This window comes from Trachemys scripta, chromosome 17, assembly GCF_013100865.1.
Source record: "Trachemys scripta elegans isolate TJP31775 chromosome 17, CAS_Tse_1.0, whole genome shotgun sequence".
NCBI lineage: Eukaryota > Metazoa > Chordata > Testudines > Emydidae > Trachemys > Trachemys scripta.
This window is the reverse complement of record NC_048314.1, coordinates 1009950-1025954: the sequence shown is the minus strand read 5'-3', so window position 1 is coordinate 1025954 and position 16005 is coordinate 1009950. Positions and strand designations below refer to the sequence as shown.

The 16005-nt window shown below is 54.8% G+C and overlaps 1 protein-coding gene and 1 pseudogene across 1 annotated transcript in view; one reads left to right on the top strand and one right to left on the bottom strand.

Moving 5' to 3' along the window:
• The window catches only part of LOC117867167, a 658956-nt pseudogene that overhangs the window by 495810 nt on the left and 147141 nt on the right, over positions 1 to 16005 (top strand).
• NPDC1 (neural proliferation, differentiation and control 1) overlaps positions 3816 to 16005 on the bottom strand; it is a 123425-nt gene continuing 111235 nt past the window's right edge. Inside the window, exons 3-9 of the mRNA XM_034751990.1 lie at positions 15302 to 15397; positions 13875 to 14051; positions 13337 to 13403; positions 11806 to 11890; positions 11472 to 11551; positions 11073 to 11169; positions 3816 to 6431 (exon numbers count right to left, since the gene is read on the bottom strand). Of these exons, the coding sequence (XP_034607881.1) occupies positions 6354 to 6431; positions 11073 to 11169; positions 11472 to 11551; positions 11806 to 11890; positions 13337 to 13403; positions 13875 to 14051; positions 15302 to 15397 (680 nt within the window). The 3' untranslated portion in view covers positions 3816 to 6353. The remainder of the gene's footprint in view (positions 6432 to 11072; positions 11170 to 11471; positions 11552 to 11805; positions 11891 to 13336; positions 13404 to 13874; positions 14052 to 15301; positions 15398 to 16005) is intronic.

Below are 16005 nucleotides of genomic sequence, written 5' to 3'. Positions count from 1 at the left end.
ATACCACAAAGATTTTCCCACTCAATGCCATTGCTTTCAAAAAAGGCATTCACCTTATTGAAAATGGCCGGTGCTGTTGTGGTTGTTTCAAGTTGTTCACAGAATAAGAACTCATCCTTGACATCCCCGGCATTTACATACCGTACAAATGCTATCAGTGGTGCACAGTGAGTAACATCAGTAGTTTCATCAAGTTGCAGGCTGAACATACTGAAAGCAGAATGTTCAATTTCATGCACAACTTGTTTTTTGATATCTTCAGACATCTCACATATTCTGCGTTTCACAGTATCATTGGACACGGAAAGAGTATTCTGGTTTTTTGGCAGTATCATTGCTAACCACAAGTGCCACAATATCTTTGCATGCTGGCAGAATAAGCTCCTCACCTACTGTACATGGCGTTTTGGTACGGGCAATTTGTAGTGACGCTACGTAAGAGGCCTCCACAGCTGAGGGCATTTGCGGTCGGAAACTTCCATCAGAATCAAGCCTGGCCTTCTATGTTGCTTCTTCTCTGCGTTTGAAAAAAATCCACGTTTCGATTTTTATGCTCAGGATGGCTAGTTTCTAGGGGGGAGGGATAGCTCAGTGGTTTGCGCATTGGCCTGCTAAACCCAGGGTTGTGAGTTCAATCCTTGAGGGGGCCACTTAGGGATCTGGGGCAAAGACTTGGTCCTGCTAGTGAAGGCAGGGGACTGGACTCAATGACCTTTCAAGGTCCCTTCCAGTTCTATGAGATAGGTATATCTCCATAGAAAAAAATACAAAAAAGTCACTGCAGTTTGCATGGTTTCATTGATTCAGCAGACAACACTCCACAACAAATGACCCATTGCGGTTTTTCAATACCAGAGGTGATGATACTGGTAAAACCGAGTTTAATGTAAGACTCAAGATACTTTTGTGTTTTAGCAGTACAGGTGGCCATTATTCTCAGGAGACGGTATGCGCTTGTGTGTCTGACTGTTAATTAATAAAATACCTGTTCAGCTGCTAAAGAATCAAGCCCTTTAATGTTGTCTCAGTACCAGGACCAGCCATAGGAAAAATGGCACCCTGGGCAAACTTCTATTTGGCACTCTTTCTTTGGGGGTGGAGCTGGGCTGGAGGAGCCTGGGGCTCTGAGGCCCACACATGGTGATGATGGGGGCTGACAACCAAGTGCCTGGCCAGGCTCGGGGCTGACAACCCTGTGTGTGGCAGGGGTGGGGGTTAACAATCTTGTGCCTGGCAGAGCTCCCGGCTGATAACCCTCTGCATGGCTGGGCTCCGCCGGACAACCCCAGTACAGGGGTTGAGGCTCACAGCATCCTGGATGCCCCAGCTCAGGGCTCACAGCCTGGCTCCTGGTTGGGGTTGGAGGATCACAATACCATGCCTGGCCAGGGTTGGGGCTCGCAGCCCCGCACCTGACCGGAGATCGCAGCCCCGCTCCTGGCCAGGGGTGGGGGGGGTCAGGTCTTGCAGTGCCACAGCCCCACCCAGGGGTTGGGGGTCAGGATTCGCAGCCCCACAAGGTGGTTGGGGTCAGGACTCGCAGCCCATGCTGGTATTGGGGTCCGGCCTCATAGCCCGGTGCAGGGGTCGGGGCTCATGGCTCGCCAGGGTCAGGGTTCAAGACCCCCCCACATAACCGGCTTTGAGAACCAATGATCTAGAACAATGTATAATTGGTGGGTGAGCTAATAGTCACTGGATTTGTCTCCCCCCGGAAGCGGTGGATGTTGCGTTACTTGGGAGGCTTGTAGATCGAGGTTGCCTAAAGCCCTGGAGAAGTGCACTGGCCCCTGACCTGGGCTTTCAATGGGACTTTAGAACTTGAAAGTGGCTTTAATTTTCATAGTAATCGATGCCCTCTTCCATGTTTGTGCAAGATTCCATGTTACCTCCACACACAAGGGGGGAAAAAAATGACCCTGAACCTGAGTGGAACAGGGTAAGTCAAGTCTGCAAAGGAAACAGCTGCATTGTGAATAAACAGAGTAATTTTTGCCAAAACCTTCCTGGGCTTTATTCTTCTTCCCACATACAGTTGGGAGTCAGGGGGAGAAAAGATCACGTCTCAGACTTGATGCTGTTTGTTGGCTGAAGCTGGACCATCAATACAGGCGACGCTGGTAGCATCACCTTGAGTTAAGGTTACCCAAAAGTTTCCATTATAAGACCCTGTTTTGAGTTGCTTATCACGTTGCAAAATTTAAACCATTTGGGCTGAAGTTTTCCATGCCTGCTGTATGCCTCAAGCTGTACTTCTTCGGAAAGTTTCAGCAGAAACTGTTCAGCTGTTTCAGAGAAAGAGATTAGGGAAAAATGAGAGAGACAAGGTGGATGAATAATATCTTTTATTGGACTCAGCTTCTGTTGGTGCAAGAGACAAGCTTTCGCGCTACAGAGCTGTTCTTATCTGAAGAACTCTGTGTAGCTTGAAAGTCTCTCACTCTCACCAACAGAGTTTGGTCCAATAAAAGATGTTACGTCAGCCACCTCGTGTCTCTAATATTCCAATACGGCTACACCAACACTGCAGCCAGCATGAGGGGAAAATGTCATTTTGCTCATGTTAAAATTCTTACGACCACTTTGAGATACATCAGTGGCTTTGGAGTAGAAAATCCACCCAAATTTAGGAGTTACAAGCCTCTGAAAATTGCTGGCTACGTATGATCAGTAGAGACTTGTTAGAAGTTGGTACTAGAAGAGTCAGTCTGCACTGAGCATGTTCCAGCCCAGCTCTGTAGGGACTTCATTGCAGTTGCTCCTCCTGGTGCACTGTGGACCCGGGTGCAAAACTGAGCATGGAGCACGGGCGGTGGGTGTAATAGGCCCAGGGAGACTAAGCCACCCCTAAGCCGAGCCCCGACCCTGCCCATGCTCTGCCCTCTACCCCATGCCGGTGCCCAAGCCAGCGGGAACTCAGCTCTGCTGCCGTCTGGAGGCCCGGTGCTAGGGGTGGTTCGGCCTGGTGCTGGAGCTGGCCGGGGGCCCCAGGCAGTTCGGCTGGGACATCTCTGGCTGTAGAGAGGGAGTGGGCACTCGGGACTCCAGAGGGTAGGGGCAGGGCCTTAGGTGCAAGGGGCAGGGCTGCTTGGCTAGCCTCCCTGAAGGAGAGGCTCACACGCCACCCATGGCATGGAGATGGTCTTCCTTGTGCTCCCAAGTTTCTCCTGCTGGTTCTCAGGTTGCATGAAGGAGTCAGGAGCCGAGGGCGTAGGAACAGAGCACAGGGCCAGAAGGGTCTGTACACTCCCCTCCAGAACCTGGCGTAGGACCCTCAACGTCCCTCTAGTTTGCTGGCTTGCCATCCCCCACACACGGCAAGAACGACCCTGCAGCGTGTGCCTGCTTCCTGGTGGGGCAGGTAGGGATCCGGTAGGATGGGGACTGTCATGGTGACGCACACTGCTCACTGCAGACAGAGGGTGTGTTTACAGTCGACAGAACTGGCAATTCTTTAGGCCCAATTTCGGAGGAAAAAAACCATTGGTCAGTTACACTGTGTCCAAAATAGCGTGCAAGACTCTGCACAATCATCTCGCACGTGCAGGAAGAATGGAAGGGAAACTTCGGTCACTTTGGCCGGTTTTCCTTCCCCTGGAGCCAGTATCTCCCACTTGGAGTGCAGCGGAAGGGCTATCTGGAAAGGCCCTTTAGTGAGATGCTTCACAAAGCATGAGCCGCATGAGTTCGGCAGGCAGCAGTACCCCCAAACCAACAGGACTGGGGGAGGGGGAGGGAGCGGGTGAATAGATTTTGTTAAACTAAAACCAAGACGCAGCCCCAGAGCTCCCCTCCCACACACCTCACACGGGCCATTGGTTTGAAATATGGTCATTTAATAAAACTTTCTTTTTAAAATAATACAATCCATACAACAATTACGGTTTCGGGTCAGGAATCGACATGAACACACGACGTACGGTAAAGGATAAGGGATCGTAAAGTGACAACGTAGCCATAAAATCGTGTGATCGAGGCTTTAGTCTACGCACGGCCGTGCCATCGTCACGCAGCTGTTCACACACACAGTGCCACTGGGGGCTCTGCCATGCACAGTGTATTTCCAGGGGCACCCTGGTGCAGGCCGATTCACTAGTGACGACCCTGCGGGGCTGTGTGCCTGGGCCTCATACACATGCAGAGGTTCCGGCCCCTCTCCGTCCAGTTCACTCAGGGACCGACGGGAGGGGCGAAGGCAGGGAGCTGCACAGTGAACTCAACGTTCCACGCGTGGGATTGGGATGTGGAGCCGCGTGAGTGAAACAACCTGAGATTCAACATTGGGCCAGATCCTGTATGCACTGGGTGTGTTCAGCCTGGGGTGTCCGTGGGGGCCTCTAGAGCCACACAAGAAAGCCGTGAGGGGAGGGGTTAGCCACAGGGGGTGGGAATGCATTGCACCCCTCCTGCACCCTCCAAAATGGGCGGAGCTTTAAAGGGCCCCGCTTCTCATGCACGGTGATCGGCCTGTTAGTCACACTCACAAGCAGCAGCGACTCGGGTGAGTCAAGAGAGGAGCCGTGGCCCGGGCAGTGTTACAGTGGGGCCCAAGGCTAGCATGGAGGTATCCCAGCATACTCTGCTCCATAGCCCAGCCCAGGCCTTGGCATTAAGACTTGAAGGGAAGTGGAAACGTGCCCCTTTTGGGGCAAACGGGGTGTAATCCTTGGGCTCCTGGTTTGCACAGGTGCACTGGCCAGTGCTTGTTCAGCAAAAGGGCTCACGGTGGGAAGGAAAAGCTCCAGAAAGAAGCAATATGCCTCCTGCAGACTGCACGGGGGCTGGGAACAGTTTAAAAGTTACACCTTTGACATTTCTGAACACGTGAACTTTCACTACTTTTCCCATTAGAGAGACGAGGCCGTCTCGTCCCACTGTGGTGGCATTAGAAAGGGCAGTGCGGGGCTTCTCGCTGCTGGGGTTTGGCACTATGGAATTCACTCTTTCCCTAGGGACCATGCAAAGATGTTTGTTTTTCTTTTTGCTCCCAGGGCAGGTAGGCCGGAGGAGAGCACTGGCCCATCAGAGAGCATTTCCAGCCACTAACCCACAGCACTGGTGTCTGGCAGCAGTTGGGGAGTGCACACACGCCATAGCTTTCTGTTCCACAGCAACTGATGACATCAACCAGAGAGGCCAGAGGCTTATTTTAATGAGCAAATCAAAGAGTCTGGCAGGCTGAGAAATCCACCATCAGAAACCTGCATAGCTGGTTTATTGGACAAACTGTTTTATACAACGAAAGAGAGAAGATGGCCAGAAAGGTGTGTGCGCCCTGGCCAAGTTACTCGTTGGAAAAATGCTACAAACATGGAATTATAAAACCTGCATCACAGCAGAATTCGGTGATAGGGCAAACTTGCTGTACCAGACCCCAACTCCCAGGGACAGCGAGACAAAGGCACCGAGTCTAAAGTCACCCAAATGGGAAGCCAGATATCAAGCGTGATTTGGGGTGGGGTATCCCCCCGTTTGCTCACTGGGATGGGCCAAGCCATGGACTGGGCTGACTCCACAGCTCGAGGACAATGTGCTACGGGGAGAGCTGGTTCCCATTCCACTAAGTTCCCACCCACGGCTCCTTTTGCTCCTACTTTTGGCAGGACGACATGTAACCTGGGCACCAAGGGCTCTCTAGTCTCTTGGCTGGAGAGGATTTCTGGTGGAGGGGCGCAGTAGGATCCAGCCACGAGGAAGGACCGTGGCTCTTTTCGCCAGGTCTACACTAGACTTTTCTTGGAAAGTTTCCCACCAGTTCGGCTGCAAGCACTAGTGCACCCTGGGCTCCAGTGGGCTGCCAGCGTGGGCCACTGTGCGTCACTTCTGCTCCCGCTAGCAGCACTGGTGTTTGCAAGGGTCAGGTGGGATGTTTGCCAGAGTGCCGGGGAGTGAAGGCAAGGCCCTTGCTTTGCTGTTCACTCCTTGATCCCCTCTAGAGGTCCCTTCCCAGGACCCCTTTGCACCCGCTGTACCACTAGTATCCCCCGACCCCCAAAGTAACAAACAAAACAAACCCAAAACTGCCAGCCCTTGCGCTAGCACTCAGCCAACCAGCTGCCCCCTCCCATCTCCAGAGGAACCAGAGCTCCCAGCAGCTGAAAGAATACAGGGAACACAGGGCAGGGAACAAGCGAGATCACAACAGAAAGAACAAGGAGAAGCTGGAACCAGGAGCGACCCCCCAAAGCTGTCGGCAGGTGTGTACTGAGCGGGGTCTAACAGTCTGGCGGTGGATTCTGGGAATCCGCGCACTGAGTGGCAGCCTCGTCCGGAGTCCCTCGGGAGGAGCCGAGGTGCTGGCGGTTTTTGGCATTCTGCATACCGGTCCGTAGCGAGCTCGGGCGGGAGAGAGGTTACTGGTGTGACTTGGGGCCCGGAGGGGGTAAGGTCGAGTCGTCAAAGAGGGGGTTCTTCACTTCCATTTCTCCAGTCTGCAGCGGTTGGCAGGGAAAGAAGATTATATAACCAGCAGGTTAGAGGTCACAGAATCTTAGGTCAGCCCCCCTCGCTCTGAGACACTCTTTATTATGACACAATAGCCCTCCCACCCCATCCTCCCCAGGCAGCGCAGCAGTGCCACTTTCATTAGCAATTGTATCGCAGAAGGGCCTAGAGCAGAGGCGGGCAAACGATGGCCCGCAGGCCGAATCAGGTGTGGAGCCGGGGCCAGGGCAGGTGTGCAGGGGGCCTGCCTGGCCCCGGTGTGTGCTGCTACCACCCTGGAGCCGCTTGACGTAAGCAGCGTCGGGCTGGAGCCCGAACCCCTCCTGCACCCCACCCCCCAACTCCCTGCCTTAAGCCCCCTGCCTGCACCCCACACCCCAACTCCCTGTCCTGAGCCCCTTTGTAGATCCCGCACCTCTCCTGTACCCCACCCCCCAACTCCCTGCCTTAAGCCCCCTGCCTGCACCTCGCACCCCAACTCCCTGTCCTGAGCCCCTTTGTAGATCCCGCACCCCTCCTGTACCCCAACCCCCTGCCCTGAGCCCCCGCTGCACCCTGCACCCCGTGCACCTCAACCCCCTGCCCTGAGCCCCTGCTGCACCCCGTGCACCCCAACCCCCTGCCCTGAGCTCCCTGCTGCACCCCGTGTACCTCAACCCCCTGCCCTAAGCCCCCTGCCTGCATCCAACTCCCTGTCCTGAGCCCCTTTGTAGATCCCGCACCCCTCCTGTACCCCAACCCCCTGCCCTGAGCCCCCGCTGCACCCTGCATCCCGTGCACCTCAACCCCCTGCCCTGATCCCCCTCCTGCACGCCGCACCCCTTCTGTACCCCAACCCCCTGCCCTGAGCCTCCGCTGCACCCCGTACACCTCAACCCCCTGCCCTGAGCCCCCGCTGCACCCTGCACCCCGTGCACCTCAACCCCCTGCCCTGATCCCCCTCCTGCACGCTGCACCCCTTCTGTACCCCAACCCCCTGCCCTGAGCCTCCGCTGCAGCCCGTGTACCTCAACCCCCTGCCCTAAGCCCCCTGCCTGCATCTCGCACCCCTCCTGCACCCCCAATCCCCTTCCCTGAGCCCCTCATACAATCCGCACTCCCTCCCGCACCCCAACCCTCTGCCCCGGCACTGCATACAATTTCCCCACCCAGATGTTGCCCTCGGCCCAAAACGTTTGCCCACCCCTGGCCTAGAGGCTCCGGCCAAGATCAGGGCCCTGGTGTGCCGGGCGCTGCACAGACACGCAGTGAGACACAGTCCTGCCCGGTAGTGTAGATGCAGCCAACTGCAAACATTCTTCCCTTGACCAAGCTCCATTTACACCAGGGGCTAGGCCACCGTAGCCGCAATGCTCCAGGATGTCACAACCCTGAGCACCGTAGCGACGTCAACCTAAAATGGAAGTACAGGCCATGCCTGTGTCTCCACTAGCAGCGCTTTATCAGGATCGCTGTGCCTCTATACTAGGGTTACCATATTTAAACATTAAAAAAAAGAGGACACTTCACGGGTCCCTGGCCCCGCCCCTTCCCCACCCTGGCCCCGCCCCTTTCCCACCCCCTCACCTGAGCACCCCGCATTCCCCCTCCTCCCTCCCAGCCACACGAAACAGCTGCCCGAGCGCTACCGGCTTCACGGTTTGCCGGGCTGCCCCCAGACCTCCAGACCCTGCGCCCCTGGCCGGGCGCTTCCCCAGTGCAGCCGGAGCCTGGGAGGAGAAGCGCCCGGCCAGGGATGCAGGTTCTGGAGGTCTGGGGTTGCCCGGCAAACCGTGAAGCCGGTAGCGCTCAGGCAGCTCGGCTCTTCAGCTACACAGAGCTGAGATGTCTGGGGGGAGCAGCAGCCGCCGCCGCGGGGGAATCCGCCTGCAGCTCGCAGCCTGCCGGAGCCGCTCTATGGTAAGCAGGGGACTGGGGCAGGGATGCCGGCAAAACAAAGCTGGGAGTATTTTCCCGGACATGTTCGGCTTTTTGGCAATTCCCCCCAGACGGGGATTTGAGGACCAAAAAGCCGGACATGTCCGGGAAACCAAAAAGCCGGACGTATGGTAACCCTAGATATACTATGTGACCAAAGCCCTCCTAGCATTGACCCAGCTTGACTGGTAACGCTGTGCTTTGTCCCAGTAAAATAGAGCCACCCCTGTAGGAGCGAAACAAACTACACCAGTCAACGTGTCCTTTTGCCATCGCTGCTGCGTCTACACGAGGGACTTCTGCTCACACAGGGGCACTGATCTGGGATCACAGCTCCTCACACCCCTCACAGGCGTCGCTATGCCAGCAGAAGTCTGCAGTGTAGACTGGCCTGAGGCCTGGTCTACACCGAGAGACCCAGAGAACCCTCAATTTCGTAGTTAGGTCAACCTAACCTCTGGCATAGACGCCATTAGGTTGACGGAAGATTTCTTCCATTGACCTGGCTGCTGCCTCGTGGAGAGACGGATTATCTACAGAACGGAACTCCCTTTCCAGCCATGTAGGAAGCATCTACACCGAGGTGCCACAGCGGCACAGCTGCAGCACCGGACCTGTGCCGCTGTAGTGTAGACATAACCTGAGCCCCAGAGCCTGCACCCTGGGCTTTGCGACTCGCTGCTGCGGGCTTGGGTTTTTTGCAGTGTAGATGAGGGAAGTGACATAGCTGAGATGGGGACCCGGGTGTTCCCATCCTGTGCTCTATCCGCTGGCCCATGCGGCCGCTCCAAGAGACGTCACATTTCCATTCTGAAGTGGGGCATTGTAGGACCAGATTATGGAACTTCCCTGAGGCTGGGGTCCCACCTTGGCTTTGTGAGGAGGGGCGGGAGGAGGTGTAGATGGTATAGGCTCCGGTACCCTTGACCTCTGCTGAGGGGACAGTCTGACCTGCCTGGGCTGTGCTGATCACAGGACTTTTGGACCAAGTGACCCAGGAGACGTAAGTGACCAGCTGGGGATGGAGCTGCCAAATAAGATGATTGGTGGGGGAGGAGGGGTGAGAGAGAGAGCACACAGCTGGGAATCTCTCAGATGGACAAATCTGAAGGCGATGCCTCTCAGCGGGGAAGGGGGGGGGAGAGGAAACAGCCCCACTGAGGCCCAACTACGGTCCCCTTTGGGGGACGCCGCTGTAGGCCAGCTTTACAAAACCAGCCCATGAGCCAGCGTTTGCAGCTCTGCAGGGACGAGGAGCTGAAAAATCTGACAGGAACCAGCTGTTTATTCCCCAGACTGCCAGTGTGCGCCCTTTAATGGGCTGTAAAGATGTAATGATGACCCTTAATCTAGGCCCTGATGGTCTGGCAGGGACAGCGATTACCATGTGAAAGGCTGCACTAACGCTCCCTTTCCGAGTCATTGGGCTTTTTGCACCATAGCTTGGAACAAGGCGGGTCGGCGCCGCCATTGGCGAGGGGGGCCACTGTCGAATCTGGGGGTTTGCAGCTGAGGCTCCCTAAAAGCACATCAGCCAGAGAACCCCATCTGGGGGGTTACACTGGTCAGTATCTCCTGGGAGGGAGCAAACCTGGCTTCCTTGCCCGATCTAATCAATATCACCCGGTCGGCCCCTTGCCTGGTCAGCTGACAGATGGGAAGTGCCCCACTCCGTTCCTGCACTCAGTGGGGGAGAGATTCAGAACAAGCCGTGACCAGGCACAGCCACTTACTGGGTCTCTGCCCACAGGCTGAGGCCTGGTCTACACTTAAAAACAGGTCAACATAGCGACGGTGCTCCAGGGTGTGAAAACTCAAAATCCACGGCCGCAGCTCTGCTGTCCCGACCCCTAGCGGAGACGCAGCTAAGTCCCATTGACCTGGCTGCTGTAGTTAATTCACTGCCCTGAGAGGCGGTAGAAGAATTCTTCCCCATCACACTCCTGAGTGACAGTTAAGCCAACCTAACCCCTGGTGAAGAATTCTTCCACCAACCTAGCGGCCACCTCCTAGGGTACTTAACCCTGGATTAACTTCCTGATGGGAGAACCCCTCCGGGTCCCTGCAGCGCGTGTCTACGATGCAGCGTTTCCCGTGTAGACGAGCCCTCAGTTTTGACTTGATTGTTTGATATTGATTATAAATAGTCAGCAAATATGTATCGTTCCTAGATCATTCGTATCCAAGTTGGAATGGAACGTTTCGACCTTAGTAAAGCTTTTTGCTCATTTCCCACTGAAGGTTTTGACTAAACTGATACGCGCCCGCGACACGGTTGGGTTTCATGGAAGCAGCCAGCCAGCTCTACTAAGCAGAAGGGTCTGGATCCTGAACAAGATCATTGGGAGCTTCTTGGGGGGCCGCCTTCAGCTTAGGTTGAATCCCTTTCTGTGTGAGGGGACGTCGGGGGGGAGGGGTAGGATGGGAATCTCAAGGAGGAGATTTTGCATGAGGGCCATTTTAAAAAGGTCTTGTTACAAAGAACGAGTTGACTGTTCTTTGTAAGGGAGAGGGTTTCGGAACTGCCTGAGAGCAGGGATCCTGTTCCTCCTCCCTGTCTGCCCAGTGCCGGAGGCCCGGCAGGGCCAGGCAGCGCCAGCTCGAGTGGCTCCCGAGGTAGCTCGCAGGCTCTGAGGCACGATGGCCGCAAGGGAGCATTGAGAGGCCCCCCACGGAAAGGGGTGGAGGAAGCGCACACACTGCCAACTTACAGGAGCCAGCCCTGGGCACTCGTACACCGTGAAATCACCGTCTTCGTTCTCCTCGTCGGAGGATGCCGAGTCAGGCAGTTTGGGCTCCTCTTTATGCCTGAAAAGAGAGAGGCACAGAGATGGAGGTGAAATCCACGGGGGCAATTTCCTCTCTAGCTGCAACAGCGCAAACCCAGCACTGTCTAGCAAAGCAGACCCTCCAGCAAGGTTGAAGCAAATGGGGATTCCCAGCACCATCCTTCAGCACCCTCTCTCCCTGCCCGGGCATCTCCTGAACTGCACCGGGAATGTCTCCAGAGAGCTCCCGATCCCGGCTCTAGACGCGGGTGACCCTTGTTAACCGTCGGCAGCTGGCAGGGCCGTTGCTGCTTTCTCCGAGAGCTGGAAGGAGTCACTTACTTTTCCATGGAGAGCATCTGCTGTTTCTGGTGTTGGTAGTGATACATCTGGGCGCTCTGAGCCAGCGTCTGATCCCCAGGCTTTAAAAGGAAAACAGGAGCTGTGAACACAGGTCTCCAGAGAGCGGCTAGCTTTCCATCGCCCACAGACCGGAGCCCAGAGGCCAGGCTGAGAGTCAGGTTTTAACAGGACTAGAGAGGACTTCTCTACGGCACCCCCACCTCCCCTTTTGTGTTTCACTAGCCTCTCCAGAATTCATGCAGGGTTTGCTCACAAAGTGTTAAAAATGGACCATGCTGCCAACGGGTCTGAGAGAAGGTCTGGAGCAGCTTACCGAGACTTTGTCGTATGGCAGGGGGCCGGGTAGCTTCTGAGATGGGTAGTCGGTTTTCTGAGCTAGTCTGATTTCCTTCTGCAGCCTACAGAGGGGACAAGGCAGTGGTTAAGCAGGAATGATTTAAAGGGACAGGCCCCAAATGAAACCTATCCACCTTCTTAGCTTTCTCAAATTCCCTTTTCAACCATTCCCCCCTCAAAACCAAACTACCATGGCTTGGCGCTGCAGCAATGAAAATTCCTACCTGCAATTCCAGAACAAACCTACGGGTTTGGGTTCACCCACCAGGACAGGTACCTACACATACGCTGAGCTAAAAACCATCTGAGCATCTATCCGCTCGCTGGTTCTGACCAGGCAGGAAGCACTGAAACACAATCTTCCCACTCAGAGGTCTGGGGAGAAGCAGTCTTGTACCTTTCAATGGCCTGCCTGTTCTCCAGGAGCGGAGCAGAGAGGCCAAGCATGGCTCAGGGCCACGGAGATGTAATGAATAGTGTAGAGAAGGCTGATCAGTAGCTTCTGTTCTGCCTGTCCCACAGCACAAGAACAAGGGACGTTCAACGAAACAGAGCAGGAAATTCAGAACTGATCAAAGGAAACTGTTTCCTGAATGTGGAATTAGCTTGTGGAACTCACAGTCACAGGCTGTGAGGAGGCCAAGAACGTAGGGACTGGAGGTTTATACGGATAACAAGAACCTCCAGAATTCTCATTGCTCACGCTAACGTGGGTTGGAAGGAATATTAAATCTCATGCTTTAGAGCATAAGCTCATCTCTCCGAGTGCTGGGGAACAGGAGGGAATCTTCATGAGGGACATATTATTCCACATGTGCCTACTACATGGTTTCTCTTGCTCCTTCCCCTGAAGTATCTGGTGCTGGCCACTATCAAAGACTGCATGAATCCAGTCTAGCAGTGCCAATGTTCTTATGAGTCTTCCTGCTTTCAGGTGGTTACGCTGAATCCTTACGTATCTGGTAAGCTCACTGGAACAGGGACTGTTTGTACAGCGCCTGCCATAACGGGGCTCTCGCCCATGCCGGGGGTTCCTACGTGTCCCCGATAAGTAATCGCAGATAGAAAGGCTCCTTCTGACACTGTCTCCTAGGATCTATTAATTGGCCGTTACAAGTGACAGTCTAGCCAAGCATGCGGCACCTCCCTGCCCTAAAACTCTTCTCACGAGTGACTCCCACCCATCCAGCCGGGCTCTAGAGCACCCATCACCACTGCACCTTACACAACGATTGCTATTAAGTATCAGTCAGGATGCTGGGCCCACTCTCTCTTGCTTTATGCACCTCGTCTCCCCCGCTTGCCTCCTGTGGGTGCAGACGGAGATGCGTTTTGCACCGTGCCAGGTGAAGGCTCGGCCTGAGGTCCCTAGCCCAAGGAGAGCGATTTCTCTATTTTTAAAATCCTTCCCCAATCCCCTCCCAATTGCACAGAAGTCCAGGCACAAATTCCTCAGGACACCAGGCGGAGGCCCAGCCGTTTGCTGGAGGAGGTCCCTGCTGGCTTACCTGCACCAGCAGATCGCAGCCACGATTAAAGCAACGATGCCGGCGACCGAGAACACCACGATCATCCCTGCAGAGGAAGGAACACAGCCCAGAGCTCGTCACTTGGCTGCTACTGACCAAGATAGCCCAAAACGGACAGAGCGGGTTGTTATGGGCTGTGATGGTTTGCTGGTGGGGGCTCCCTCCCTGCCCTTTCAATAACTAACCCCTCCAAGTCCTGTAACGCCTACCCCACTGGGCACTATCACTCACACGCAGCGTCAGTGACTGTTATTGTACCAGGTACGTACGACAGTAAACCTGGTGACTGCCGGTCTCATAAGCAAACTGAATTCCATCTCTCCCCACTGGGAAACGCAATGAACTTCCAGGACAGGCCAGCCTGAGCTGCAAAGCTCCGCTTCGGAGCTAAACTGCCTCATGGCCCATCACAGACACAGCGGCAAGCCCTGAGGTGCTAAACCAGCTCCTGCACCCCTGCACAGCCTGGATCGGGCCCATCCCTAGCTCTGAGCTCCAAAGGGAAGCTTGCACCTACCGAGTATCAGGAGGTCATTTGAAGTGACATGGAACACCTCCACTGGAGAACTCTTCACTGTCTTGGTGGCAGTGGTGGGATGAGATGTCACAGCCCTGTGGCTCGCTCTGTTCCTCTTGGGGGACTCCCCTCTCGCCCCAGCGGCTTCAGGATGCTTCCCTGACGGGGCCTGGGTGGCTGTGCAAGAAAGCAGAGACCACAAACATCAGCAGACGCAGTGGGACCCCCCAACACCCAGCTCTGGGACAGGCAGCGGAGTTATGGACAAAGAAGTAAAAACCATTTGCTACCCCCATTGGTGTTTAATGCGTTACCACTGACCAGGATGCACTGTCTTGCTGTTCACGGGGATGCAATACAGAACCCCAGAACATACGGGCTGGAAAACCCGCAATGTACCCCTTGCTAATAGAGGGGCTAGATCCTGCAGCCCCTCGGCGAGCTTAACTCCCACTGCGGCCAATGGGTCTTGTGCTACGACCGCAGGATCGGGCCTGGAGCTGGTGGGGGAATCACTTGTGGAATAAATGCGAAGTCCGCAGCTGCTCTCCTCCGTTCGAGCACTTGTGCCCCCCATTATAAAATACAGCCATAAAAGGCAACTTTATTGCCCTGGCATCAGCAGTTTGGGGGCTTCTTATATTAGGAAATGAGGCTACGAAATCTCTCAAGAAATCCCAGCTCATGAGATGGAAGAGGGAGAGAGAGAAGACAAAATTTCCAAGGTAGGGAATATCTCTCCCCAAAAGCACGTCCCTTCCCCCCGGTCACAAACACACAGCACTTCTAGAGCATCTTTCATCTAGAATCTCCCGGGAGAGGTCATCCCTCTTTTACAAATGGAGAAACTGAGGCACAGAGAGGTTAAGGGAGTTCCTCAAGGTCACACAGAGTTGTAGTCGAGCCAGGAACAGACCCCGGTCCCCTGCTCTAACCACTAGCCTACATTGCCGTGATATGCCTCGAGGATGGGAGTCTCGAATTTGTTTCCAAACGAGGGAGTGCACATATTCTCCAGGCCCTTGGCTTTGCTCCTGCTGAATTCAGGAGCCCTGTAATATGGTGTTTACAGAGCAATGAAAACTCCATGGCCGGCTTTCTCCCCAGCTCAGCCAGCCAGGAAATGCCAGAAACACTTCCCTGGAAACCTAGTAATTTAGACCAGGAACTTAAGCACCACTCTATTAAATTGGCAGCAGGGACAGTAAAACGGAACCCTTCATAAGCAGGGCATTTCAGAGGGCTCGTGTTTCCACAGTTTTCAGCCTTTGAGAGGAGAGTCTGAGTTGTTGATCACAGGAGTCTTGTCTGAACACTGGGACCGGACCGTTGGCCTCAGAGTCACTGAACGCGGAAAGCAGCACAACCGCATGAAAGCGGCTGGGAGAACAGGCTAAGGAGAGCAGGTGGGTGACTTCTGGACTCACCATCCTGGAGCAGATGGAGGCGAGCGGCATCCTGTCTGGCCAGCACGTCAGCTAAGAAGTCGATTTCTTCCTCTAGGTTGGGAACAGAAGTTCTCCCTGAGGAAAGAGAGAAAACAACTGTAATGTTTACTGCTATGGAGCATCAGGGGCTTACGGCTCCCACAGGAACGGTCGGCTGCCCACAGCAACGCGGGCATTATACAGGGCAAGGATCCGGCTCTGCGGCTGGAGAGCAGGTGACAGCTTGGTGCTCCTGCAGGAGCAGTTTCCTCGGTCTGAAACACACTCTGCTAATAGAGGGCAGGGATTCTGAAACTGGGGGTCCTGAGGTTATGGGGGGATCGCGAGTACACGCACAAAACAGAGCAACTGCAGTAAAATATATAACTGAAATCTAGTGGTTTAGAAAATGACACACACCTTTCCATCACAATGTAGTGTATTTACTTCACAAAAAGGTAATTTATAATGTAACAGCCAGACACACAGGCAGGTGTGGCACTGTGGGGGTGGTTACGGGGGTTATAGCCACCTCCAAATTTGCCTTAGCCCCCGTGCCTACCCCTCCCAGCGCAAAGGCCAAACATTATGCAGAAGTAAGGGTGACATGGTATGGCATTGCCACCCTTCCTTCTGGGCTGCCTTCAGAGCTGGGCACCCAGCCAGTAGCCACTGCTCTCCGGCTGCCAACCTCTGAAGGCAGC